The sequence below is a fragment of the Musa acuminata genome, chromosome BXJ3-4 (assembly GCF_036884655.1).
Source record: "Musa acuminata AAA Group cultivar baxijiao chromosome BXJ3-4, Cavendish_Baxijiao_AAA, whole genome shotgun sequence".
Taxonomy (NCBI): domain Eukaryota; kingdom Viridiplantae; phylum Streptophyta; class Magnoliopsida; order Zingiberales; family Musaceae; genus Musa; species Musa acuminata.
In genome coordinates, this window is record NC_088352.1 from 12,706,616 (window position 1) to 12,731,660 (window position 25,045).

The 25,045-nt window shown below is 43.7% G+C and overlaps 3 protein-coding genes across 3 annotated transcripts; 1 reads left to right on the plus strand and 2 right to left on the minus strand.

The window, feature by feature from the left end:
• The first annotated feature begins 383 nt into the window (after positions 1–383).
• LOC135635914 (uncharacterized) lies at positions 384–2,225 on the plus strand. The gene has a single exon (XM_065147378.1). It carries the CDS (start codon positions 675–677, stop codon positions 2,169–2,171), a length of 1,497 nt encoding a protein of 498 aa, XP_065003450.1. The 5' UTR covers positions 384–674; the 3' UTR covers positions 2,172–2,225.
• Positions 2,226–4,422: 2,197 nt separating this feature from the next.
• LOC103973715 (TPR repeat-containing thioredoxin TTL1) lies at positions 4,423–9,077 on the minus strand. Its single transcript, XM_009388357.3, has 7 exons — positions 7,690–9,077; positions 6,621–6,816; positions 6,337–6,521; positions 5,922–6,255; positions 5,629–5,833; positions 5,172–5,278; positions 4,423–5,073 (listed from the first exon to the last, which is right to left on the minus strand). Exons 1-7 carry the CDS (start codon positions 8,613–8,615, stop codon positions 4,921–4,923), a joined length of 2,106 nt encoding a protein of 701 aa, XP_009386632.2. The 5' UTR covers positions 8,616–9,077; the 3' UTR covers positions 4,423–4,920.
• A 13,004-nt stretch (positions 9,078–22,081) lies between these two features.
• Positions 22,082–24,124, minus strand: LOC135636509 (ABC transporter G family member 10-like). The gene has a single exon (XM_065148205.1). It carries the CDS (start codon positions 23,959–23,961, stop codon positions 22,189–22,191), a length of 1,773 nt encoding a protein of 590 aa, XP_065004277.1. The 5' UTR covers positions 23,962–24,124; the 3' UTR covers positions 22,082–22,188.
• Between the last annotated feature and the right edge of the window lie 921 nt (positions 24,125–25,045).

Genomic DNA, 25,045 nt, shown 5'->3' on the forward strand with positions numbered 1-25,045 from the left:
ATCGGCATGATATATACGTATTTTGTTACGTAGCATAATACTAGAATGTGAAGTGGGTTGCTTGATAGAATCTGGATGGACGACGACGACTAGTTCGGCCAGCGTCCCAAAACCAAGGACATTTATTATTACCGGAGTCGACGAATGTGGAATCGATCATCATGTTTTTCGCAACTGTGTGTCGTCGGAGGCCCAAAGATAAAAAGCGTCGGTGTATTAGGAATCCTGCGAGGCGGTGGCTCAGATCTCACGTAGACCATCCATCATTGGGCGGGTGTATTTGGTGATCTTCCATGTCGAGATGGGAAGGGAAGGGAAGGGAAGCAACTTTGAGAAGCAAACCCCATCCCAGCTTAGTCAACAGCTTTTGTTTTGTTTTGTTTTCTTTTCTTTTCTTTTCTTGGCACCCCCCACCACATAATAAAAATGAAGGTCGATTCCATGCATGTCACCACATTTCGAGTCATGCTGTGTTTGACTCCCAATGGCTGAAGAATGCGTGCAAATGAGCCAAACACCACACCAAGTAAACGCACCGAATGGGGGCCGTGAGAAACGCACCGTCTCCAACTCTCGCCTAACTCCACGCCAACTTCCTCACTGCTCTTTCTTCTCTCCTTCTCGGCCCCCGCACACAAATCACAGCAGCACTAAACCATCTCTGATCCCTGTCGATGGCCTTCCCCTCCTCCTTCCACCGCCCCAAGAAGCCCCACTCCAACATGCTTTCGCTCATCCCCAGCTTTCACATCATTCTCCTCTTTCTCCTCACCCTCTCTGCCGTGGCCATCCTCTTCCTCCACTCCCCGTCCCTCTCCCCTTGCTCCACCGCCGCCACCTCCTCTTCCTCTAGGAGAGCATTCTCCGGCGACCTCCGCCACGTGGACTTCTCCTGGAACAGCCTCAGGCTCACGTCCGACCGTCCCCCTCCGACCGTCCTGAGAATCGCCGTCTTCTCCCGCAAATGGCCCGTGGCCACCGCGCCCGGCGGCATGGAGCGACATGCCCTCACCCTCCACTCCGCTCTCGCCCGCCGCGGGCATCGCGTGCACGTCTTTACCTCCGCTCCCTCGTCCGGCGAGCGTCTGCCGGAAGGCGGAGAGGAAGAGGAGGAGCCCGGCCGCCCGCGGCTCCACTTCTTGTCCGACGCCCGCTGGCGGTGCGACGAAGCGTGGGGGCTGTACGAGGCGGAGGCGGCGCGGGGCGGCTCGTTCGACGTGGTCCACTCGGAGAGCGTGGCGCTGTTCCACCGCTGGGCCCGCGACGTGCCCAACCTGGTCGTGTCCTGGCACGGCATCTCCTTGGAGGCCCTGCACTCCGGCATCTACCAGGACCTGGCCCGCGGTCCCGACGAGCCCATGACCCCGGCATTCAACCGCAGCCTGGCGGAGTCCATCTACAAGGTGCTGAACGAGATCAGGTTCTTCCGAAGCTACGCCCACCACGTAGCCATCAGCGACAGCACCGGGGAGATGCTGCGCGATGTCTACCAGATCCCATCGGGCCGAGTCCATGTCATCCTCAACGGCGTTGACGAGGACAAATTCGCACCCGACACCAGGCTCGGCGACGCGTTCCGGGCGGAAATCGGACTGCCAGGCGGCGCAGCCTTGGTGATGGGCGTGGCGGGGCGGCTGGTCAAGGACAAGGGCCATCCGCTCCTCTTCGAAGCCTTCTCCAAGCTGCTGTCAAGGCACCCGAACGTGTATCTGGTGGTGGCCGGATCGGGGCCTTGGGCGCAGCGGTACGCCGATCTGGGGGTCAACGTCATCGCGCTCGGCCCGGTGCCACCTTCGAAGCTGAATGGGTTCTACAACTCGTTGGACGTGTTCTTGAACCCCACCCTGAGGCCGCAGGGGTTGGACTTGACGCTGATGGAGGCGATGCAGTGCGGGAAGCCGGTGGTGGCGACGAGGTTTCCGAGCATCAAGGGGACGATAGTGGTGGAGGAGGAGTTCGGGTACACGTTTTCGCCCAACGTGGAGGCGTTGCTGGAGGTGTTGGAGAAGGTGGTGGGCGAAGGGAAGGCGAGGTTGGCGCAGAGGGGGAGGGCGTGCGAGGAGTACGCCAAGTCCATGTTCACCGCCAGCAAGATGGCCTCCGCGTACGAGAGGTTGTTTCTGTGTATTAAGAACGAGACATACTGCAGGTACCCCTTGGCGTTCGATTAGATTGATTCCTTTGTTGCGACTTTATATTGCCAAGCATGCGTGTTTCGAGTTCAATTCTTAGCACACCAGTTGTTTGATACAATGCGCGTGAGGCCAGCATCATCAATCTCAAGTCAGGAAGGATCGTTCATTCTTCCGAAGATCAATGGGCTCTCTTTGTTCGGTGACTCTTCCGACTGGGAGCGCGGAGGAAACTTGAGCATGTGTGTTCGGTACCGACTCGGAACATACCATATATTTTCGAGAAAGGAAGCCTTTTTACCCATCTCCACTCGACGACGTGTGGCGGCCGTGTAAGCAGTTGGGGATCCAAGTCAGGAAGGCCGGCAAAGACATAGGCCTACTGCCGGCCTCTTAAGAGCAATCTTTGGTAGGGACAGCCGGCCCAGTCGGACGTCGATTTAAACTAAACACAATGTACAAGATAACATTTTCTAGAACGAACCGAACCACTTTGCTATAGGAAAATAAAATCAAATCAAATCAGGCCGGAATACTACGTACGGTTTCAGTCGGATTTCTAATATGGTTTTGAATTCCCAACAAATTATAATTCCAGAAATAAGATTCAGTTCTTATATATATATATATATATATATATATATATATATATATATATATATATATATATATATATATATATATATATATATATATATATATATATATATATCTCAACTGCTCATGGCCTGTGGTAAGGAAGTGGCCGAGGCTGTGGTAACGGATTCTCGTAAGGGCCTCTGCACTAGTGTTCCTCCTTCCACCTCTGTGCCTTTGTTCATTTTGCTGGCCATGATTGAAAGGGCAGCCCTTCTCTCCTAACAAGTAAAGAAAGCAGGTGGATCCATCCTAGTCCGCTACCGACATTGTAGTAGGCCTTAGAGGTGGCATGGCATGGCCTTTTGCCTGCTTTATCACCCTTGTTCGTTTGTACTCTCCTCTTTTCAAATGAATCTTCGATACGCCGCGAGAATGGGAAAGAGGGTTGGCGATGCTTGGGATCCAAGAATCCCACAGGAACTCATCAGGTGACGGTGCTCTTTACAGCTTGTAAAGCTGCACCGTGCGGTGGAGGGCCTGCAGATGGGCAGTCACAGATATAGATGCGATTCGACGCTCTCTTTTTGGACTCCAACCACTATTTATTACATCTCCTCCGCCTCAGCCTCCTACCAATAATATATATTCCGATTGCTTGCAGAGAATTTAGTGCCTCTGGGTGGCACCACCACCTGTCGTCGTTTCACGGCGTTGTCTTGTCTTTCTTTGGGATCGTGAGCTCAGCGCCTTGTTTCTTTTCCAGCTATCGGCTCCCCATGGAGACCGTTCTGGAGTTGATCGTGAAAGCTCAATTACCGTAACGTAAAGTTGAAGGACAAGCATCCCACCCAACGCGAAGCGAGAGAGGTCTTTTTCACAGGAGCGATGCAAACGACAGATGAAGAAGATGTATGGGATCATCCGAAAAGAATGGACTTTTCCAACACAACGAGAGAGAGCGCAGTACGAATGCACTATTAGTTCCTCGACCAGTGGAGAAGAAGTAAATGATAACAAGGATGGTCGATGAGGCCATACCAGCAGAGATCACGGGCGAGACGCGATGCCACCCACCCGCTGGTTTATTAATGAGGGGCGTGCCGTTCCATAATGCTGCGCAGGTTTGTGGGGGCACCCCCAACGGTCACGGGTTGGGAACATCTGCCAACGACCAACCGAAGAAGGGAGGAGATGATGATGATGATGATGATGATGATGATGATGGGGAAGAAGCTAGTTTGGTATCGGTAATTGGCTGGCTGTGCATGTCTGACTCACGGATGTGTTTCTGTCGAGGAGGACGAAGACTGATATGACGGGGGTACATCGAAGAAATGCCATCTCGACTCCCATCTCCTCCGCGTTAGCACTTGCCGACGAGGAGGAAGGTGAACAACTTCACATTGGTTAGAACGGGGAGGCATCCTCCTACTCCTCTGTGTCGCTGTCACTGTACTGGAGGAGTATTTCTACGAGTGGAGCGAACAACAGGGGGCGGGTCATTTCGAAACAATGAATGCATCCAACAGGCAGGCAATTAATAGCCCACCACCCACCAGATCTAAACCTTCAACACCAGACAACAGTTTTGGGGCAAGAACAGCCAGATGAAGAGGATCGGCATCATCATGTCATCTGAGAAGCAAGAAACCCAACCCAAACAAGAAACCCGACAAAGTGAGCAACTAAAACTTTACATACACCCACATCCTGAAATGAGAAAAATCTGCGGATTGTTCTTTTTATTTCAGAGAGGTGCTGCAGAAGCAAAAAAAACACATCAATGAACATCTTTCTTTTTCCATCTCCCCCTCCCTCCATGGCTTCCAATGTTTTTTTTTTTCTTTTTTTCTTTCTTTCTTTCTTTTCACATATATGGAATATATACATGCAATAAATCCGAACCAGCCTCCGAACTGAATTAATAGTACAATCAAGCTTCTCATGAAGATAATAGTTGGTCGGGACATTTGATTGATGATACTGGAGCGCCGCAAATGAAGGGAAAGAATACATAAGGAGGCCGAGGGACCAAAAATGTACAAGTAAATGGAGAAAAATGGGCTCTTTTTCTTTTGACTCCAGTTCATGCTTTGGCACAATCAATTATTTTGTAGCTCAGTCGCTGGTTTAATGGGAGCTGACATTTGTATAAAAAGAGAAATCCGGTGGCTTGCCAGGATGTATCACAACAACCACTTGTTTCTTCTTAAAGACTGTAGTGCCTCACCGAGTACTCCAACACCTGCTGGCTTGGGCAGATCATCTCCTTCACTCTTTTCCCATTCTTGTAGATCTTAAAAGTTGGGACTACCCTCACATTTTCTGCCACCGCAATACCAGGGCTCCGCTTGACATCAACCTTTGGTACAATCACGCAATTAAATTAGACGACGACGGCATCAAACAAGAGGACTTATTGTGAGGCTGAAATTGTGATGCATGACTATCGATATTTACCTTGAGAAAGTTTGCGGATGGGTACCGGGTACAGAGCGCATCAACAAAAGGGGTTATCTGAATGCATTGCAGATTCGAAGCAGTCATGAAATAAACAACAGAAGCACCTGAGATAGTGAAGCTTTAATCTCAGTGGAGATATAAACTAATGGATAAGGTATGGTAGTCAATCTATGCTATCTGACGTATGTAAATCCATAAAACAGTCATATCAACTGCAGGACACCACCAAGAATTGATTCACGAGCATCAAACTTGATCAGAACAAATACAGGTAGATTTTTTTTTTTGTCAGCATCAGCTTCCTAGGCAGTAAATCATATTAACAGGAGAAGTATGGCCTAAAAATCACATATATACCACAGAAATTATAGAAGTCGCCTAAAGAAATGCAGTGGAGCTTAATTAATAGAGGGCTTATGGCACAAAATACTTAACCAGTCAAATGCAAACTGACCAGGTAATGATACTGCTGCTCGGAATTGTTCTGCGCTAGTAACCTCCTCAACTTCTCCTCCAAACTTCAAATTAGAGATCTCCTCACCACGAGATGTTTTTAATGCAATCTGAGCATGGAATAAGGCTTCAGCCACCTCGTTGTCACAGGGAAGCTCCTTCCTCAGAACTTCATAATCTCGTACTGATTCAGACCAACGCTCAAGCTAATTACCATGTCGATCAAAACAAGATATTGTCAATACCAGTGATGCATTATTTATGTATCGAAGAAGCCACATGGTACGAGACAACCTTGGCATAGGAATCAGCCCTTCTGAGAAGAGCCTTGGTGTAGTTGGGTTGGATTCTGAGGGCTTCATTGCAGTCCTCAACAGATTTAACCCACTGCCCAAGCTTAGAGCGGCAAGCTGCTCTGTTGCATAGGAGGACTGGATTTGAAGGATCATACTTGAGTCCTTCACCATAAGCTGTGCAGGCTTCTGCAAAGTTTCCTGACTTGAAGAGCTCATTTCCTTGAGCTCGAGCTCTTGCCACTGATCTTATATTATTCAGGACCGTTGTCACTCCTATATTCCTGCCATCCATCTGCTTGGCCTTTTCTGCTGCCATGACTGCATTCTCAAACCTACAAGAGTTCCAATTCGATTTTCATCACCCAAAATTTGATTTTATGCTATTCTGCAGAACTTCGGAGATATCAGCTTACCTCCCCAAAGCCATATCAACCTGTGCTTTAACAATGTAGAAATAGGAATGCGAAAGCATACCAAAGATCTTGGCAGCTGAGAAGAAAGAGAACGAGTCTTCAAATTTTAGTGATCTTGTTAAAATCGAATCAGCCTCGTCAAGCTGATGGAGATGGAAAAGAGCTTCTGCTCTCGATGCAACAAGCTGCAGTATCGGACTCGGTCAATTGTATGTTCAATTTTCAGAGAAAACAATAAACAAATTAGCAGATAACAGTAGTTTAATCCAATCTTGAGGACTTACCAGCGGAGAAGAGTCTGCTCCAGCAGCAATTGCAGCATCAGCTTCCCTCAACACACTCTTCCAATCTCCAACCTTCCTGGCATCGCCACATTTTAGCCAGTGCCTCTCCACCGATTGCAGCTTCTGCAACTCAACTAGGTCAGGAGGCTGTCCGGTCAAGAAGTGATGCTTCCTTGCATCCTCAACTAGCCCTAACCTGCAATAAGAAATGGCTTAAAAATGGAATAGCCTTCCTACTACAAATCGGAGTATGTACAAAGTCAGACAGCCACCACAGCAGCTAGCGAAGCAAAATAAGAGTCCATAAAAATTTTATTAGAAGCATATACAAAAGTTCTGAGTGGGTCAATTCTCTAGCAGCGAATTGCTGCATCAAGCATGAAATACATGCTCTGATAATTTCTTTTTACAGGAAAATGGCACCTGTGCAGACATTGTTTACGGCAAAATCACAAAGCAGCCACTGTTATTCTAACAGAATCATAAAACAGCCAGGCAGAGTCTGTGAATTGGTTAGAACATTTGGGATCAAGAATCCGCAAAATATTTCCATGGATAGCCTAAGAATTATATCCTAATTACAGTTTTTTGATCCAAGTCATGCCCAAGGCGATTTGAACGTACACCAAGGACTGTAACATCGGAAGAGGAAGATAAGACATAACCAAATCATACTGATCACGGTGTCATCACATGCCAACCAAAAAAGTTAACGCAAAAGATTGCCGGCCAAAAGGATCGACAGAAAACAATCCCTTTAAGAAAAACAAAAAAACCAAAGGCACATGGAAGAGAGATCTGCCGAGCACAAAGATCAAAATTTTGGACAAAAGAACGGAAAGAACACGAGCAGGATTTCAAAACGTAAAGCAAGTAAAGAAAGAACATAAAACAGCAGATGAACAGAAGCCATCTGTTTACCCATCAGGGTGGAGATGGCATCAGCGGTGAAACCCTACCTTGCGCAGCACATTAATACCGGAGACAAGAGTGCATTTTTAAGTCTCTCGACGTGAATCAAGAACGAACGAGTAATCTACAACACAACGATGGCATTTCACGGTCTCACCTTAATTTTAGGCATGCCAGCCGCTGGTGCGCCCGGCCGTTCGTTGGATCCAACCGGACGGCCTCCTCACACTCTCTCGCCGCCTCTTCTAACCTGCCGAGCCCCATCAGGGCCGCCGCACGATTACCCCGACATGCGGCATTTTCCGGGCACATCGCGACCGCCTTGTCATAGAACGCCAGCGCTTCCCCATACTGCCCCTTCTTGTAGTGCTCGTTCCCAGCCCTAGTTGCTTCCAGAGGATCCATTCTCCCCGTCGCCATTCTAGCATTCGAACCCCCTGAATTCCATATTCCAACAACGCCACCGGGTCTTGAGGCAACACCACCGCCTCCGCCCATCCCGCCACGAATTATGCTGCCGTGGCCGTAGTTCCCGGTGCCAGACCCGAGCACATCGCTCCTGGGCGACGTCCTATGCATCATCCCCGTCTTGCCGATCTTACCCGAGGGGCAGATGTTTCCGGTCGGAAGCGCATTGGTGACGGGAGAGCTAGCCGTGCTGCTGCTACCACCGCCGCCGCTGCCGCCGGAGAAGATCAGCGGCCCCGAGCCCGATCGCCGGTGGGTGGCGGTCTTCAGATCCCGTCCTTCCGCAGCGGTCGGGCTGAACTCCACGAAGAGCTCGCCGGAGTGGCACAGCCGCCCGGCGTCGGGGGCTCCCGCGCCAGGCTTCCGAGCGACGATGGCTGCGGTCGGCACGGCCTTGCCGGCCGAGCCGGAGGAACTGGAGCAGCTGCTGGTTTGGGTGGAGGCGTGTTGGCCGAGAGGGGAGACGGGGGAGCCGAGATCGGGGAAGTCGGGCTTGTTCTCCTCCAAGGCGAGCACCGTCTTGAACCGGTCGGCAACGGGGTCGAGCCGGCCAGGTGTCCCCGAGTCCGAGCCAATCCTATGGTCTGGCCGGCCCGTCTCGCCGGCTCGTGACATCTGGGCCTCGTTCCCTCGGCTTCAGATCTCCTCTATCGCCACCCTTCCTCGCACTTTCTCTCTCTAATAGATCAATGCCCGTAGCTCCTATAGTTGTAATGGCTACAGGAATCGTAGAAAATACTGCGGCGAAAAAATAATACAAATCCTGACGGAGAGGAGAGAGAGAGAGAGAGAGAGAGAAGGGGGAATGAGGGATATCGTGATACGGAAAAAGGAGGAAGAAGGGAATGAATGTGAGTAACGTCGGAGAAGGGAGCAAAAGAGGGGATGGGAAGGAGGGGAAGAAAAAAGAAGAGGAGGAGGAAGGGGGAGAAGAGCGGAGTCAGAAACTAATAAAAAGGAGGAAAGTTTTCATCATTCAATTACACTTTCTCCGGTTTACCCCATGCTGACACTGCCGTCCTGCATCGTTGGAAGCCCTCTCCTCCCCATGATCTTCTCTCACCCTGTCCCCTTCCGACTTATATCCTTCCTCCTTCGTCTATCCCCTCCTAATTTCTTCCTTATTTTATTTATCTATCTCCGTAGAATCAAAAAAAAAAAAAATCTAAATGATTTTTTATTTTCTTGCGCTTCTCACCTTTTTTTCGATATGACGATGATGGATGATAAATCTCCTTGGCCGAAGTCATGACCCACGAAAAACATCGCACCAAAGTTATTTGTACCGTGTGTTATCGAAGTTACTCTTGCCCCCCTTGATAATATTATCTTCTTTATTATTGTTATTGTTATTACTGATAGCTTCTAGGTGAGAGAAAGAGAGAGAGAGAGAGAGAGAGAGAGAGAAAGAGAGGGAGAGACATTTTGGATAGTTTGTCCAAAGGAGGTGGCTCGGGACGGTCGCAGCTAGCCATGTGCGGTGTTCCATGTGCCAGTTAGCCCATTCAGGGGAGCTCCAAGCGCCCCCGTTGCCCTCAAGCTAAGCGCTCACACTCCGACCGTGATCCGTCGACCCTTCATCTCCAACACAGTTCGATGGATCGAGTCCGACTACTCAGCCCGGCTATAAAAGAAGTGCATTCGGTCACCTCGTGTAAAAATAGAGAGTTGTGCCCCCTTAGACCGAGATCTCGATGCATGTATCTAATAATATCTAGTGATCAAGACCGTATCGTGGTGATGATGGAGTCGTCTTTGAAGAACCTATGCCGATTCATCATTAAATATAAAAAAGAATGGGTCATCTCTTTCATTTAGTCTAACCTTTTTAGTGTTAACGAAAACGATTGTGTCACTTAGGTCTACACGCACCACCCCTCCGCCCCCGAGTTAATTTGCCCATTGGTGTTGCAGCGATTGAGTTGAATTATTTGGATGTCCGACTGATCATTGAAATTTGCATATAGGCTTCGATTTCTTGATGCCGCTCGTCAAAATATACCTCTCTACTGGTTATAATTTCACAATCATCTGTGGTGGATGGAGGAGGACACGAATTTCGAGGACTATTGAAAGAAGGGTCGTCATCCGCCGGTCTCGCGCAATAGAAGCAGGATAGGAAGATGGGAAGGGAAAAATAAACTCTAGCGGAAGCAGCATCGCATTAAATTATGATATGATGGCTCCGTCACTTTCCGATTAATGCAGCAAGAGGTTTATGTCTACTTGGAGCTGCCTGTGCGTGCATGGATCGTCTATTCCTGCCTGTTGTTTGTCAACCGTCGATTCGCATTGCTTATTTCATTATGATTCCTCGATCTGCAAAGATGATAGATACTAAGTCATGTAGCGTCTTCTCCATGATGACCCAAATGTTCTGTCGTGGATGATGCTTGCCTTCAAGTTTTCTTCAGCCCACTCATCATCATCATCATCATCATCATCATCATCATCATCATATACAATATATTCTCTGTATATACATACATATGTATTTGTGCTGATTATGGTGTTGTGCTTTCGGCAATTCAGATAAAACCCTTATGTGAATTGATGATGCATTTTCTTTTGCAGGATATGTATTATTAGTTTCTCATGCCATCTTTTCACACATATCGCCGGCAATTTTCATAAACAATTGTAAAAGGGAAACACGCACAGAGAGATACAGAATGAATGATCAGAAAGGAGGTGTTGAATTTTGCATACACTAATCAGAAAGGAATCGACTCCCACGATATCCAAAAGCCAAAAGAGTGAGTTAAATAGCCGGTCCATCCGATTGGGAGAATATGTTGTTGTTGTTGTTGTTGTGCTGCTGCTACAGCCCGAGGAAGATCGGACGGATACCAAGGCAGGTGTGGTCGCATGCGAATCTTGATGCAGCATCGTGACCCGAGAAGCCATTGGACCATTCTGCTGCCACCGTTCCACGGACGCCAGCCATCATTCCTGCTCCCAACCACCCCCCCCCCCCCCCCCCCCCCCCGATCATGACCCATCATCACGCTGCTTCCATAGACGTTGCAACGATCATACGAGTCGAAAATTTGTACCCAAATTTTACCTTTGTGTTTTTGGAGTGTGGGGGGTGGGGAGGGAATCACGCGTACGTTTGATTGGATCCGCGCCGACGCAATTGACTCCGACTATGAAATAATGTTGTGACCTGTTTGACCCGTTCGTTGGTGATACGAAGCCACTTTAGCTCATCGATCCGTCGATGAATCAGATTAAGATTAACCCACTAAACAGCAGTCCATTTCCACGCAACTCACTTTTTGGGGATACGAATTACCAACCCCTTTCGTAAACCCTAAGCGCGTAGCAGCAGCTGATCTTTTTCCAACCAAGTGCGCATCCATCGACTCTGCCCTTAACAAGATTGATGTTTTCCCTAATCCATTTTATTTTATGCTTGGTGAAATATTTATTATACGCTCATAGGTTTGTGCATTTAAAATAGAGGTATTTCCCTAATCCATTCTCTCTGCTTAGCGGGGTACTGTGTGCTTAAGTTCACCCTACAGGTTTGAGTAATAAAAAATGGAGGTTTTTCCCTAGTCCAATCTTTTTGCTTAGTGAAACACCGTCATACTATGACTGACTGACTGACTGACTGACTCTAGTCCATTCTATTCTTTTCCACGTTCAAAATGGAGGTTTTTCTTTAATCCATTTAATCGCTTAGCGAAACATTGCAATTTGATTCGATCACAGTTCTTTCGTTACATTACCAATAATACATGTTTGTCAAACTACTTGCATACCGGAAATGACGAAGCACCGCAGCTTTCTCTTCTTAATAACCAAAAGCTGATGCTCTTTTGGAATGACAGAGCAAGTCAACAGTGCGTGCACGTCGCAGCTAGGCGATGCGAACCCGTTGGCTCTTACCAGCGACGCATGGCGGCCGCTCCATCAAGTAGGAGGAGACCGCGGGATGTCAGTGTTCCGATGGAGCAACAACCGCTGCAGCTCTTTTTACTGCACACCAAACTTAAAAGCATCAAAATAGGCATCAGCTATGCACGCGCACACGTGCTGGAACAAGGCCCCTTCTTTTTTTACCTTTCCTGTGTAACAGAGATTTAAAGCCTGGAGTTCATCTGAGTTAGCGACTTCCAAGCCTGGTTGTTGGCCTCTCGTTCTCCAAACGATGGCTTCTTTTAGATTCTCCGTCACTCGTGAATGAAATGAAGAAAATGTCGTATCTCCTTCTTGGAATTAAACAAGTTCAATGTTGTAAAGAAATTCATTTCATCAAAAGAAAATTAAAATTTTATTACATCAAGAGGAAAAAAAAAATAGATTAAATATTTATAATATAAGATAAGTCAAATTGATTATTAATTCTTAAAATATTTAAAAATTTATTTATTTTAAATATAATTAATATAATATAATATATCTTTAGGGACCGTATAAATCCTATATGTTGAATCATGAAAAATATAGAGTTTTAAAGTTGTAAAGAAGTTTGAGTGAAATATAAAATATCTTATCTTATCCTTCGTTTGTGTGATAACTTTGTCCCTTCTTCTCGTTAAGTTCAACATTTAGTATCAAAGCATAGGTTACGTTGTGGCCTCTTCCCCAAATACTATCCTTAGATTGATAAAAAAAAAATTTATGACATATGATGTATCCGAATAAAGGTTTTTCTATGCTCCAAAGATCTATAAAAGTTTGTAGAAGATTGATTTGTTAAACCAAGTCAAGCAAAAAATGGAGCAATGAATGCAGAAAGTAAGAAAACAACTCAAAGATAGAAGGAAGAAGGAGAATAAAGCATTTTTCACGATCTACGAAGGGTTTGATGATACAATGTTCGAGATCATCGTTCTAGTAAATACTCCAAAGGATGCTTAGGAAATGCTACAAAAAACATTCGATGGTGTTGATAAGGTAAAAAAACTTTGTCTATAAGTTTTACAAACCGAGTTTAAAAAATTACATCAAGAGACTTTTGAAATTATTTCTTATTACTTCTCAAAAGTCATTTCTATTGTTCACCAAATGAGATGAAATGATGAACAAATAAGTGATCAAAGAGTAATAGAAAAAATATTGAGGTCTCTAGATCTAAAATTTAATTTTATTGCTGTTGCGATTGAAGAATATAAAGATTTAAAAAAAATGTCTTTAGAATAACTTATGAGTTCCCTTCAAGTTCATGAATAAAGGATTAAAAAAGAGAAGACAAAACTATAGAGCAAGCACTATAAACCAAGCTTGTTTTTGAAAACAAACGTGAATCAAATTCTCGAAAAGAAAGAGGACACGAACAAAGAGGAAGAGGAGGCAGAAGTTAGACCAATTAAGAATCTTTAAACAACGAAGGTGGTGGAGAAAATTCTAGTCAAAGAGGCTGAGGTTATGGTCGAAGGCGTGGCCGAGGTCGTGGACATGGTAGAAACTCTAAAAGATCTGAAATACAATACTATATTTACAAAAAGTATGAATATTACTCCTATGAATATTATTATAATCCTAACAATCAAGGTGATAAGACAAATTTTATTGAGGAAGAAAAAATAAAAATCAAGTTTTACTAATGACTTATGATGATTTGAAAGAGGATAAGTCTATGACATAGTATTAAAGAATTATATCACATGTGTGATATTAAAGAATTATTTTTAAAAATAGATACAAGTTATTCTGGAAATATTACAATCATAGAGACCAATAAGAGATAGGTAAAATTCTCTTTGAACTTAATAATGGTAAAGAATTATGCATTTCGTTTATTTTATTCCTAATATGAAAAATAATATTATAAGCTTGGGCAATTACTTAAAAAAAAGTATGATATTAAAATAAAAGATATGACTCTCTCAATTCATGACAAGAATAAAACATTAATATCACATGTGAAAATGATAAAAAATAGAATGTTTCCTCTACATTAATCTATTTTTGATAAGTCAAATTGTTTTAAAATTGATATTGAGGATATTCCTACATTATGGTATCTTAGATATCCTCACATAAATTTTAAGGTTTTAAAACTTCTAGAGAAGTATAACATGGTGATAGGAATGCTAAGAATTGATTACCCATTAAAATTATGTGAAATATGTTTCATGGGCAAGCAAGAAAGAAAGTTTTTCAAAGTCAGAAAAATAAAAAGAATATGATATCAACTTGATTTGGTGCACTCAGATGTTTGTGACCCTATTAGTCCAGTATTACTTGGAGGAAGTATGTATTTTCTTACATGATTATAACGGTAAAACTTAGGTTTATATATTAAAAGGAAGAATAAAGTTTTAAATAAATTCAAATAATTTAAAGATTGGTTGAAAGATAAAGTGGTTATAAAATTAAATGTTTAAGAATAGATAAGGGTGGTGAATATATATCAAATGAATTTGAATTTTTTTATAAAAATAATAAAATTCTATATCAATTTACTATGTCATATACACCTCAACAAAATTGTATATCAGAAAGAAAAAATAGGACTATCCTTAATATGGTTCGATGCATATTAAAGGAAAGAAAAATTCTTAAAAAATTTTAGGGAGATACAGTTGCTCGTGCAGTTTATTTGCTTAATAGGTTTCCAACAAAACGAATTGGTAATATTACACCAGAAGAAGCATGAAGTTTAGAAAATTCAAAAGTTGATTATTTGAGAATTTTTAGAAACGTTACATTTGCCAAGATACCAGAAGAAAATATAACAAAATTGGAAGATAAAATTTAGAAATGTATTTTGCTAGGTTTTTCAGTTAATTCTAATGGCTATAAACTCTACAATTCTATCACCAATATAGTTGTGATGTCAAAAAATGTTGAGTTTGATGAGCAACAGATTTGGAATTGGAAAAACGATGAGCAACATAAGAAAGCTATAACTTCAAAAGAGGATGATATAATATAAGCAAGCACTGAAATGGATTTATCGGAATTATCACTTCGATCAACTAGGTCACATGATTTAAAAAGTTCGATTATAAAAAGGACATGATCGATTCAGGAGTTATATAATGCAACTCGAATGATTGATACTGAAGTTGACGGAACTCTGAAGCATCAGTCTATTATAATTTTGATTGATACTAGTAGCACTAATAATTTTATGGACAGTAAAACTGTTGAACGATTGACCCACCACATTGAAGAGTATGACAGATTCGAAGTAAAGATTGTTGATGGATGGATTTTCACTTCTGATAGCAAATGTTCAAAGATAAAATTGATTATACAGGGCTAGAAGTTTCTTGCAACGATTACTATACTGAAAGACCGACTTGTTGCTTACACTATCAAAAAGTGGATACCATACTTACTTGATCAATGGGTTATGATGGGTTATAGATAATCTATGACTAAAGTGCTAAAAGAGAGGCTCCCCGAGATTGATGCTGCTCACCCTTGAGGACAAGGCTGATTTGAAGAGGGAGGAACTGTTAGGACCCTTTTTCTGAGCTTTTGAATAATGTTTACTGAGTCTGTTTAGTTCAGTTGTTTATTGAGTTCAGTTAGAGTCAAGTAGAGATTTATTTAATATTTATTTATTATTAAGAGTCCAAGTTTCGATGGACTATAGGTGGAACTCTATAAATAGTGATTTAACCATTTCTTTTGAGAATCAATTAGTTAATCAATTAAATATTATTTCACTTTATGGCTAAACCCTAGGAGGGTGATCCTCTCGAAGTGATCAAGGAGGGTCGATCCCCTCGAAGCGATCAAGGAGGCCGAATGATGAATATTTTTTATTTTATCTTTTTGTAAGATATGATCCATTAACCTTCGAAGAAGCTTATACATAAGAAAAATGACGACAAGCTATGAATGAAGAGATTCACGCCATTAACAAAAATGATACATGAAAGCTTACTACACTTCTGGAAGACCACCAAGCGATCGATGTTAATATCAATAGTAAATTATTTGATCTAATCCATATGTTGAGAAAAGTGTGCATGATTAATTATGATAGCAGTAAGACAGAGCAGGTGTTGTGCCGGAGTTAAGATCGGGACTTCATTGGAAGTTCGAGAGTTCATTGGAAGTTCGGACATTTGTCGAAAATTCTACCGGAACTGACCGAGAAGTCCAAGAGCTTGCCAAAGAAACTCATCGGAACTCGCCAAGAAGATCGTGATAAAGTCCAGGAGCTTACCGGGAGTCCACCGGAACTTTGCCGAGAGATCATCGGAAGTTCGTCGGAAGATCGCCAAAAGCTCGCCGAAAGAACAATTGACGTACTAAAATAAGAATGCTTTTGTTAAATATCTTAATTATTATAGTTAGAACTTAAATTGAGTTAGGATTGAGAGGTAATCTCACTAACTTAGTTAAGGGTCAATTGGGCCCTTAACAGGGCTAAATTGGGCCGGATTGAACAGCTCATTCAGCACCTGAAACCACAGCCGACGGTGGCACCGCTTGGGACTCGATCTCTCAGGTGTTCTAGGTGGTGGTACTGCCCAGACTGGGTGGTGGTACTGCCCAGACTGGGTGGTGGTACTACCGGTAATTAATGTTGCCAGTAATGGTACCGCCCAATGTCAGAGTGACAAGCGGTAGTACCGCCCAATGTTAGAGTGACAAGTGGTAGTACCGCCCAGTAACGACGGTGGTACCGTCAGTACCCCGAAAAATCGGGATAAGATAATTTTTTGCTCCAATTTTGAAACCATTAGGGCCTATAAATACCCCACCATTTTCTACATGAAAGAGTATGAAAGTGTTAACATAATCTTCAATTCTTGGAGTGTTAAAGTGTTGTAAAAGTGAGAAGAGTCCTCCTCTCTCTCTTTTAGCTTTGTAACCATCTAAGAAAGAGGAGTAAGGCTTGTAAGGGTTATCTCCTAAACCCGATAAAAGGAGAAAGAGTTATAAAAGGTGGTTGGTCTTCGCCTATTGAAGGAAGACCATTAGTAGACACCAATGATCTCGACGGAAGAGGAATCAGAAGTGGATGTAGGTCACAATGATCAAACCACTCTAAATTCTGGTTTGCGTTTCTATTTGAGCAATTTATATTACTACAATCTTCCTTAAATTTCTCTTTACAGTCTTATGAACACCTTCAAGTTTAATATCTTTCCGAAATGGATTTAATCAAAATAAATATTTTTTAAAATCACTGATTTTTTCGCTACACTAATTTACCCCCCCTTCCCCTATTAGTGCCGCTCTTGATCCTAATAGTTAAGTGGATCTTCAAAACAAAAAGAAATGTAAAATTAGAGCCGGAGAAATACAAGGTATGATTGGTTACAAAGGGATACAAACAACAATATGAAATTGACTATGAAGAAGTATTTGCACTAGTTGTACGACTAGAGACAATAAGATTACTTATATTCCTAACAGCTCAAATGAAATAAAAAATTTTATTAATAGATGTTAAATCAGTATTTCTTAATGGAGTTCTTGAAAAAATGGTATATATTCAATAACCCTCTTGTTTTATTATTTATGAATAAGAAGACAAATTATACAAGTTAAAAAGAGCTCTTTATGGGCTTAAACAAGCCTCACAAGCTTGAAATTCTTGAATAGATATTTATTTTATTCAAAATAATTTTTCAATGTGTTCATGTGAATATGCTCTCTAAATGAACTCTGATGGAAATATCTTGTTTGTACGCTTGTATGTAGATGATTTAATATTTATAGGCAATAGTAGTTTTATGATTAAATATTTTAAGCACTTTATAAATAAGAAATTTGAGATGATCGACTTAGGCCTAATGACTTATTTCCGAATATGACACTAAGTTGACTAAGAAAGGTAAAGGTAAATACATTAATTAAACTCATTATAAAAGTCTAGTTAGATGTTTAAGATATTTGATATTCACTCGACCTGATACACTATTTGGAGTTGGTTTAATAAATAGATATATGGAAGCTCCTAAGACATCTCATTTAAATATCGCTAAAAGAATTTTATGATATATTAAATGAACAATTGAGTATAAAATATTCTATTCATCATCTAAAAGGTTAGAGCTTATTGAATATAGTGACAGTGATTGGGTTGGAAGTTACGATGATCGAAAAAGTATAACTGGATCTGTATTTTATTTTGGTGAAGCTATATTCACTTGGTTTTCAAAAAAGCACCAAATTATTGCTTTATCAAGTTGTGAAGCCAGATATATAGCAATATCTTCTTATGTTTGTCATGCAATCTAGCTACGAATATTACTCCAAGAACTTCATATGTCACAAAAGAAGTCAGCTAAGATTTATATTGATAACAAATCAACTATTACCTTAGCCAAAAATCCAGTATACCATGAAAGATCGAAGTATATCGATACAAGATTTTATTTGATAAAAGATCATATAAAAAATAAAAAAGTAAATGTGCATTACAAGTGAACAAGTGACCGATATATTTATAAAACCTCTCAAATCTGAAATATTTCAACAACTTTCAAAGAAACTTGACATATTAAATGGAACAAATTTAAGGGGAGAGAATATTAGAATTAAACTTGTTCAAGTATCAAAGAGATTAATTTTATCAAAATAAATGTTCATTATATCAAGAAAAAAAATTAAATATCTATCGAAGGACAAATCAAATTGATTATTGATTCTTAAATAATGATTCACTTTAAATATAATTAATATCATATATTTTTGAAGACTATATAAACCGCATGTATTAGGTCATGAAAATTATAGAGTTTTGAAATTATAAACAATTTTGAGTGAAATATAGAATATCTGCTCTCTCTTTTTTATAATAACTCTATCATTTTTCCCATCAAGTTCGATACTCCTCGTAGGCAGAGCATAGACGTGTTTGGTTTACTAGGGTTAGCGGGATTTGTTTTGATATGTTAGTAGAGCACATCAACGTGTTGAACTCACAGCTTCATCTTTGAGCATTAACAGCCGATAAGAGCGTAAGTATAGGCTATATATAAAGTATGCCGTGAACGGGCTGCCAAAGTCGAACGGGAATTAGAGGTAGACAGGAGGGACTACAGATGCTAATATTGTTGCTATAAGGAATCTATAGTGATATGATGTACGGAAGCAGGGTTGGATACGTAAATGGATCCGTTTTGTCCTCGTTCGAATATAAATCTTAACATGTTGGGGGAGATGCATGCATATTTCTTATCAGAGGTTTTACAAACAACAGTTGCAGGCGTAAGGTTTGTCATCCAAATATATATACATCGTGATTAAATGTCAGGAACTCAGATAAGAAATCCCTCCCCCCCCCCCCCCCCCTTCCCCTTTTTCTTTCTTTCCGGTGAGGATGAGGAAGAAGACGTAGCAGTGAGATGGGCACGGAAACCATGTGAACAATCCCATCGACCACTGCAAGCTGCGAGCACACTTCACCATATTCTGCTGCATCGGGTGGTGAGATTTGCGTCATGAAGCAGCGCCAATAGTTTCAACGTCGAGAGAAGCCTCGCCTCGGCTTAAATATTCTCTGCCATCAAAAGGAATCCAAAGCCGGCATTGAATGGTAGTCTTAATTTCTTCTATGTCCAAGCAGTAAATGGGGGCAATGAATTCCCACGCAGTGAACTCAATAGCCAGATTCCAACTCGTGGGACTCCCAACATCCATGCATGCTTCGCCAGCCATGACGAGCACACAGAGAGCAGCAAGCAAGCCACTGTTTCTATCTGAAGCCGTACTGCTTTCTTTTTCTACCTCGAGGCATGCAGTTAAAGCCAATTCAAGAACCTGGTCCTTAATCACATGGTTAAAGCATTGGATTTCTTGAGTTATAAAAGCTTTATGTTTCCCCGTCCAGAGACAGATTTAAAGTGCTAAAAGCTTTATGCGTCCCCTTCCATAGACAGATTTAAGCGCATTAAGAAGAAGACGAGAGGTTCATAAATACGCTCGAGTAGATCCAAAGAGAAGAAGGATCCTCCTATAACAATTCTATACTTCAACTTTCGAGGAGAGATTTATCAGAATCTCTTGTTATATTATCAGGTCGTTTTCATTAATTTATATTTTTTCCTCTCATTTATTGTGTTTTTTGGGGAACAGAATCTCTCTCTCTCTCTCTCTCTCTCTCTGAGGTGTGTGGCTGGCTGGTACAGGGTTTCCGATTAGTGGACTTCTTTTAAGTCCATCGCAGTCCCTCTTTTTCTCTCACCGCATGCTTACCAATCCAATGGTTCCTGTGGCCACAGTACCTCAAAGAAATTAGTGGCCTAACTTGCACATGATCCCTGCCCTGCATGTTCAGCTTTCGACCGTGTTGTCTTCTTATCTTCGATCCATTCGCTGCTGATTCTTTGTATAACGCTGCTGATTCACACTCGTTCCACAAAATGCCAACATGATTATACAGAAGAGGGATGCAAACAAATTTGATTACATGAGCCAATTCCATCCAAAAGTAATACCCAGCGGCATCAGACGAGACTGACACCAAACAAATGTACTCGTCTCCCAAGAAAGCAGGGAATCTAATGTTCACAGCATGGCACAACTCCGTGCGGACGGAAGGAGCCTTCAATTTATGCAGCATACCAGAGCGCAGCTCTCCACTAACAATTTGTATCAGTTGTAGCAGCAATCACCATATAAATCACGTACAGAAGGAGGAGAGAGAGAGAGAGAGTTAATTCCTCGGTTTCTTCAATGTGCGTGACGTAATCACGTGGTAGGGAGGAAGAGCTTTCTGAGGCTCCGAAATGTGGAGACGGCATGTGGGTTTGCATGGGGGCACGTCAAGGTTTCTGGTCTGGCACGTGCGCTACATGCCGATCGAGGCAGGGGGTTCTACGACTGAGGCGGGAAGCTGAGATGATGACGACGACGATGGAAGACGGTGACTGTTTGTGTTTGTGGGCATATGGATTCGGCTCCCACTTCATAGCTAGGCATCTCTGCTTTGGTCTCTTTCTCTGTTTTCTTCGTGTCATGGAGTTCATCGCCTCCGCGCAGCGGAACCTATCAGCGGTACGCCCTAGCAATCCTCCGAAAGAGGAATTCCTTCCTTCTTATCTAGGGGGTGCAAGGTTGTGGCATTAGGATTGGCTCGCAACCGTGGGCATCAGATGGCAGAGTCCAGAAGAGAAAGCTCTCGATGTGAGCGAGAGGAGGTGTGAAATATTGGCGCAGCAAGTTAGAAAGGGACAGAACTAAGCTTGGTAACTCTTCCTTCCTCCATGGCTGGACTGACTCCTGCTATCTCGATGCATGCATGGCATGGACATTAAGGTTGCAGTCACGGAAGAAAGGAAGGTGGGCGCCACTCCTGGGAATGGTCTTGCGGATCCTCCGTGGAAAATCCAAACCAAATTCTCTCTTCTCTGGTGCGCTAACCACGCACTCATCAGTTGGTAGCAGGGCGACCATCGACCTTCCTGAATCGGTGCAGAGGACCAGAACTCGACCGGTGTACTACGATGGAGCGATGCGATTGCTGCGTGCGTGCCAACCGACTGCTGTTGTGATCCTCTTCGGCGAAAGATGGAGTTTGACTTGGAAACAGTCGTAAAAACACCAAAATGGGTTGACTTGGTGCGGTGGGCAGATGGACTCTCTACCATCCCTTTTCCACGCCACAAGGCTGTATTCAATTATTCATTGTCGCCAATGACCACGAGGAAGTTTGCTGTAAACACCATCCAGCTTGGAGGGGACTCGAGCTGTTCCAGGCCCATAGATCATATGGGCTGCAGTCCGTAATAGATGGCCCAAGCCCAATCATGGTGGTGGGCCACAGTTCGTAAACACCATTCCGCCGGTCTTGAGTTGGATAGACAGAGCATTCATTTGGTAAGGCAATTGAGAACCTTGAATTTTGTGAAAATCACAAAGTATAATATATATATATATGTGTGTGTGTGTGTGTGTGTGTGTGTGGATAATTAGTGACCATATGCAACTGGAATCGACCTTCGTCTTCGTCAAGGCAATGACTCGTGAAGTATACGAGCAACGACTCTTCTGCCTTGTTAGTGGGAAAAAAAGTACATAGACACCAAAGTATATTTAAATTGTTTACACACTCCGAGGTGATTCGCTGGGCCAACATGAGTGTGCGTGTCATGTCGAGGAATCAGCGTGCAACATTTCAGAAATCCATTCTCGTCTCCGGAAACGTAATGGAACATATTAAACACTGAAGAGACAATTAGCAAATTCTTCTGCCATAGAGAACAAAGATGGGACGGCAAAGTCCTCTCTCTCTCTCTCTCTCTCTCTCTCTCTCTCCCTATCTTCTCACATCGTAGCATCTAAGGCGCAGGATGAGAAAACAAAGGATTCTGTACCCGCATATGAAAGCAAGCATCACTCCCACATGGCTCCATCTTTGAGACTCCACCACGCCCTGCTCCCTCAAGAACATCCCTCCGTCGAGAGCGCACATGTTTCCCTCCCACTCCAAGCATTCCCTTCTTCCCCTTACTCCACCATACTCGTTCAACACGAAAGCCTCGAACGGATACTTAAAGAAGCTGAGGTAGTGCATGAAGATCCAGTACCTGGGTATGTTGTCTTTGGCTATGAAATAGCCTGAGAAGAGGAAGAAGGAACCCATCAGCCCCGAGATGACGGAATTGCCCATGATGAAGGTTGGAACCAGGGCGCTGAAGCACGCGACAAAAGAGTTGGCCATCAGCATCACCAGCCATATCACCAAAGAGAAGTAGAGAAACTTATCCATCTCCCTTCTCAGTCCCACCAACCAATACACTGGAGTGGCGTATAAGAGTGCAGCTACTAGAAGAAAAGGCATGAAGACAAGCGCATTGGCTATGACATAGGAGGACACCCTGTAGGCCCCTCTCGAGGTCTCCCTCTGCAGAATCCTTCTCTCCCGCAAGAAGATGGGCAAGCCTTCGTTCGTGGACGACAGAAGAAAGGTGAGGCTGAACGCGAAGAAACCCACCCTGGCTTGGAGGTTGCTTACGTTTATGAAGATTGTTCCGAGGCCGAACCCAGCTGCGATGGATTGGATCACCTTCGCGGTGAACAGTTCCCGGGTCCTCGAAGCGTTCTTGAAGAACCGGCTGGTTAGAATGAAAACCTCGCCACACCGCGAATTGGCGTAGAAGATTTTGTCTTCTTTGGTGCTGCAGTTGGGACCTCTGATAACCTCTTCTTGGGGAGTAGTGGGCCCTGAGTCCAGGCTAGCCATGGCATCCATGGCGAACTCCAGCACATTGACATGAGGAGGAATGCGATGGCCAGCCTCCCTCAGCCGACTCTCCAATAGCGCGATCGGCCCCTGGTGGTGAACGGTTCCGCCGGCGATGAGCAAGACCTGGTCGAACAACTCGAGGATCCGAAACCCCGGCTGATGGATGGTGAGGACAATGGTCTTTCCCTGGACAGACGCCATGGACTTGAGCAGCTTTACAATGTGGAGGGCGGAGGCCGAGTCCAGCCCGGAGGTCGGCTCGTCCAGCAACAGCACCGCCGGATCATGCACCAAGTCGACCCCGATGGAAACCCGGCGGCGCTCACCGCCGGAAATGCCGCCAGCTCCGTGGCCGCCGATTCTAGAACCGGCCACATGATCCAGACCCAGCTCTTTGATCAGCTCCCTCACGCGGGAAGCGGCCTCGCCAGCCGTCGCGTTGAGCCTCAGCCTGGCGCTGTATGCCAGCGACTCCTCGACCGTCAGTAGCGGGAAGAGCGCATCGTCTTGCGTGACGTAGCCGGATACCCTTCGAAAGCGGGACACGTCCATGGGTCGTCCATCGACGAGTATGTCGCCGGAGACTTGGCTCGGGTGTATCACGCCGGCAAGAACGGAGAGCAGCGTGGTCTTTCCAGCTCCGCTCGGGCCGACGATCGCCAGGAGCTCACCGGGAAGGGCCTCACAGCACACGTTCTTCAGAATAGACCTGCAGGTGCTGGGAAAGCCGCAGCAACGCAGGTGAACGTTCCGTGTGGCGGTCGAGAGGTCGTAGGACAACGACTTGGTTTCGATGCGGTATCGGGGTCTCCGGCTGCCAAGATTCAGCGTTTGCAGCTCCATGGAGGAGTGAGGAGAAGCACCGAGTGTCAAGAGGCAAAGAGGAGAGTAGAAGAAAATGAGAAGGGCAGGGCAAGAGGTTGAGCTAACGCACCAAACCTCACCGCTATAGCTTTTCTCGAGCACAATAGTGCTTCCTGGATGGCGGACGCCTCCTTTACCGGAACAGCGTGCGAGCCCTGCGGAGGGTCGGTGCTTTTTTGACACGGTTTATAGCGCTGCGTCTTTACCGTGGGTTTGCTCAAACAAAAAGTTGCACCGACCGCAACATTGTGTTTGGCGAAACAAATTAATTGGAGTACGTTGCAACCATTGTTCGGGCGAGCGACAAGCTTGACCGATCACAGCGCGGAGTTGGTGGAGTTTGCTTAGGCCGCACCGTTCTCCGTGTAACGATCGCCAGAAAACAAAATGGGACAGAAGGTTTAGACCAGAAGCCGTTGCAAGGGAGTTAATATGGCCCGGCGGATCGCAGACGAACGGCATGTGATGCGGACCATCATCTTCATCCGACGCTGACACGGAAGCTAAACTTTGGTGAACCACTCACTGTCCTTTTCTTTGTTTTTTGTCTTTAAATAAAAATAATTTTATTATATTAAATAGTTTATATGATGGTTGATTTGAAACTAATTTATGCAACAAATGCACTCTCAACGGAGACAACCACACAGCTCTTTTTTTTTTTCTTTTTTTTTTTCTTTTCGTGGAGCAGTTTTTAGGAGACAACCAAATCGAGTCGGATTGTATTAATTTAACTATATCTAATTAATACTTAATATAAAAATATTTATATGTGAAAACGTAATAAAGAGGATTAAGAGAATAATCTCACACTAATAAATATCGAAAAAGTCCGGATGACTGAGATCAAAAAAAAAAAAAAAAATTTATAAACCTACGGTACAAACCATAGAAGCATGAACAGAAAATGGGCCAACAAATTTGGCAGTTATTTGTGGGAGATTTAGAAACAAAACCAAATGAGATGGATTTTATCACTTTGTGTCTGTATCAAAAGGAATTTTTTAATAAAAAGAAAAAAGGAAAAACATCAATCATTTGATTGTGAAACAAGAAATCGAAT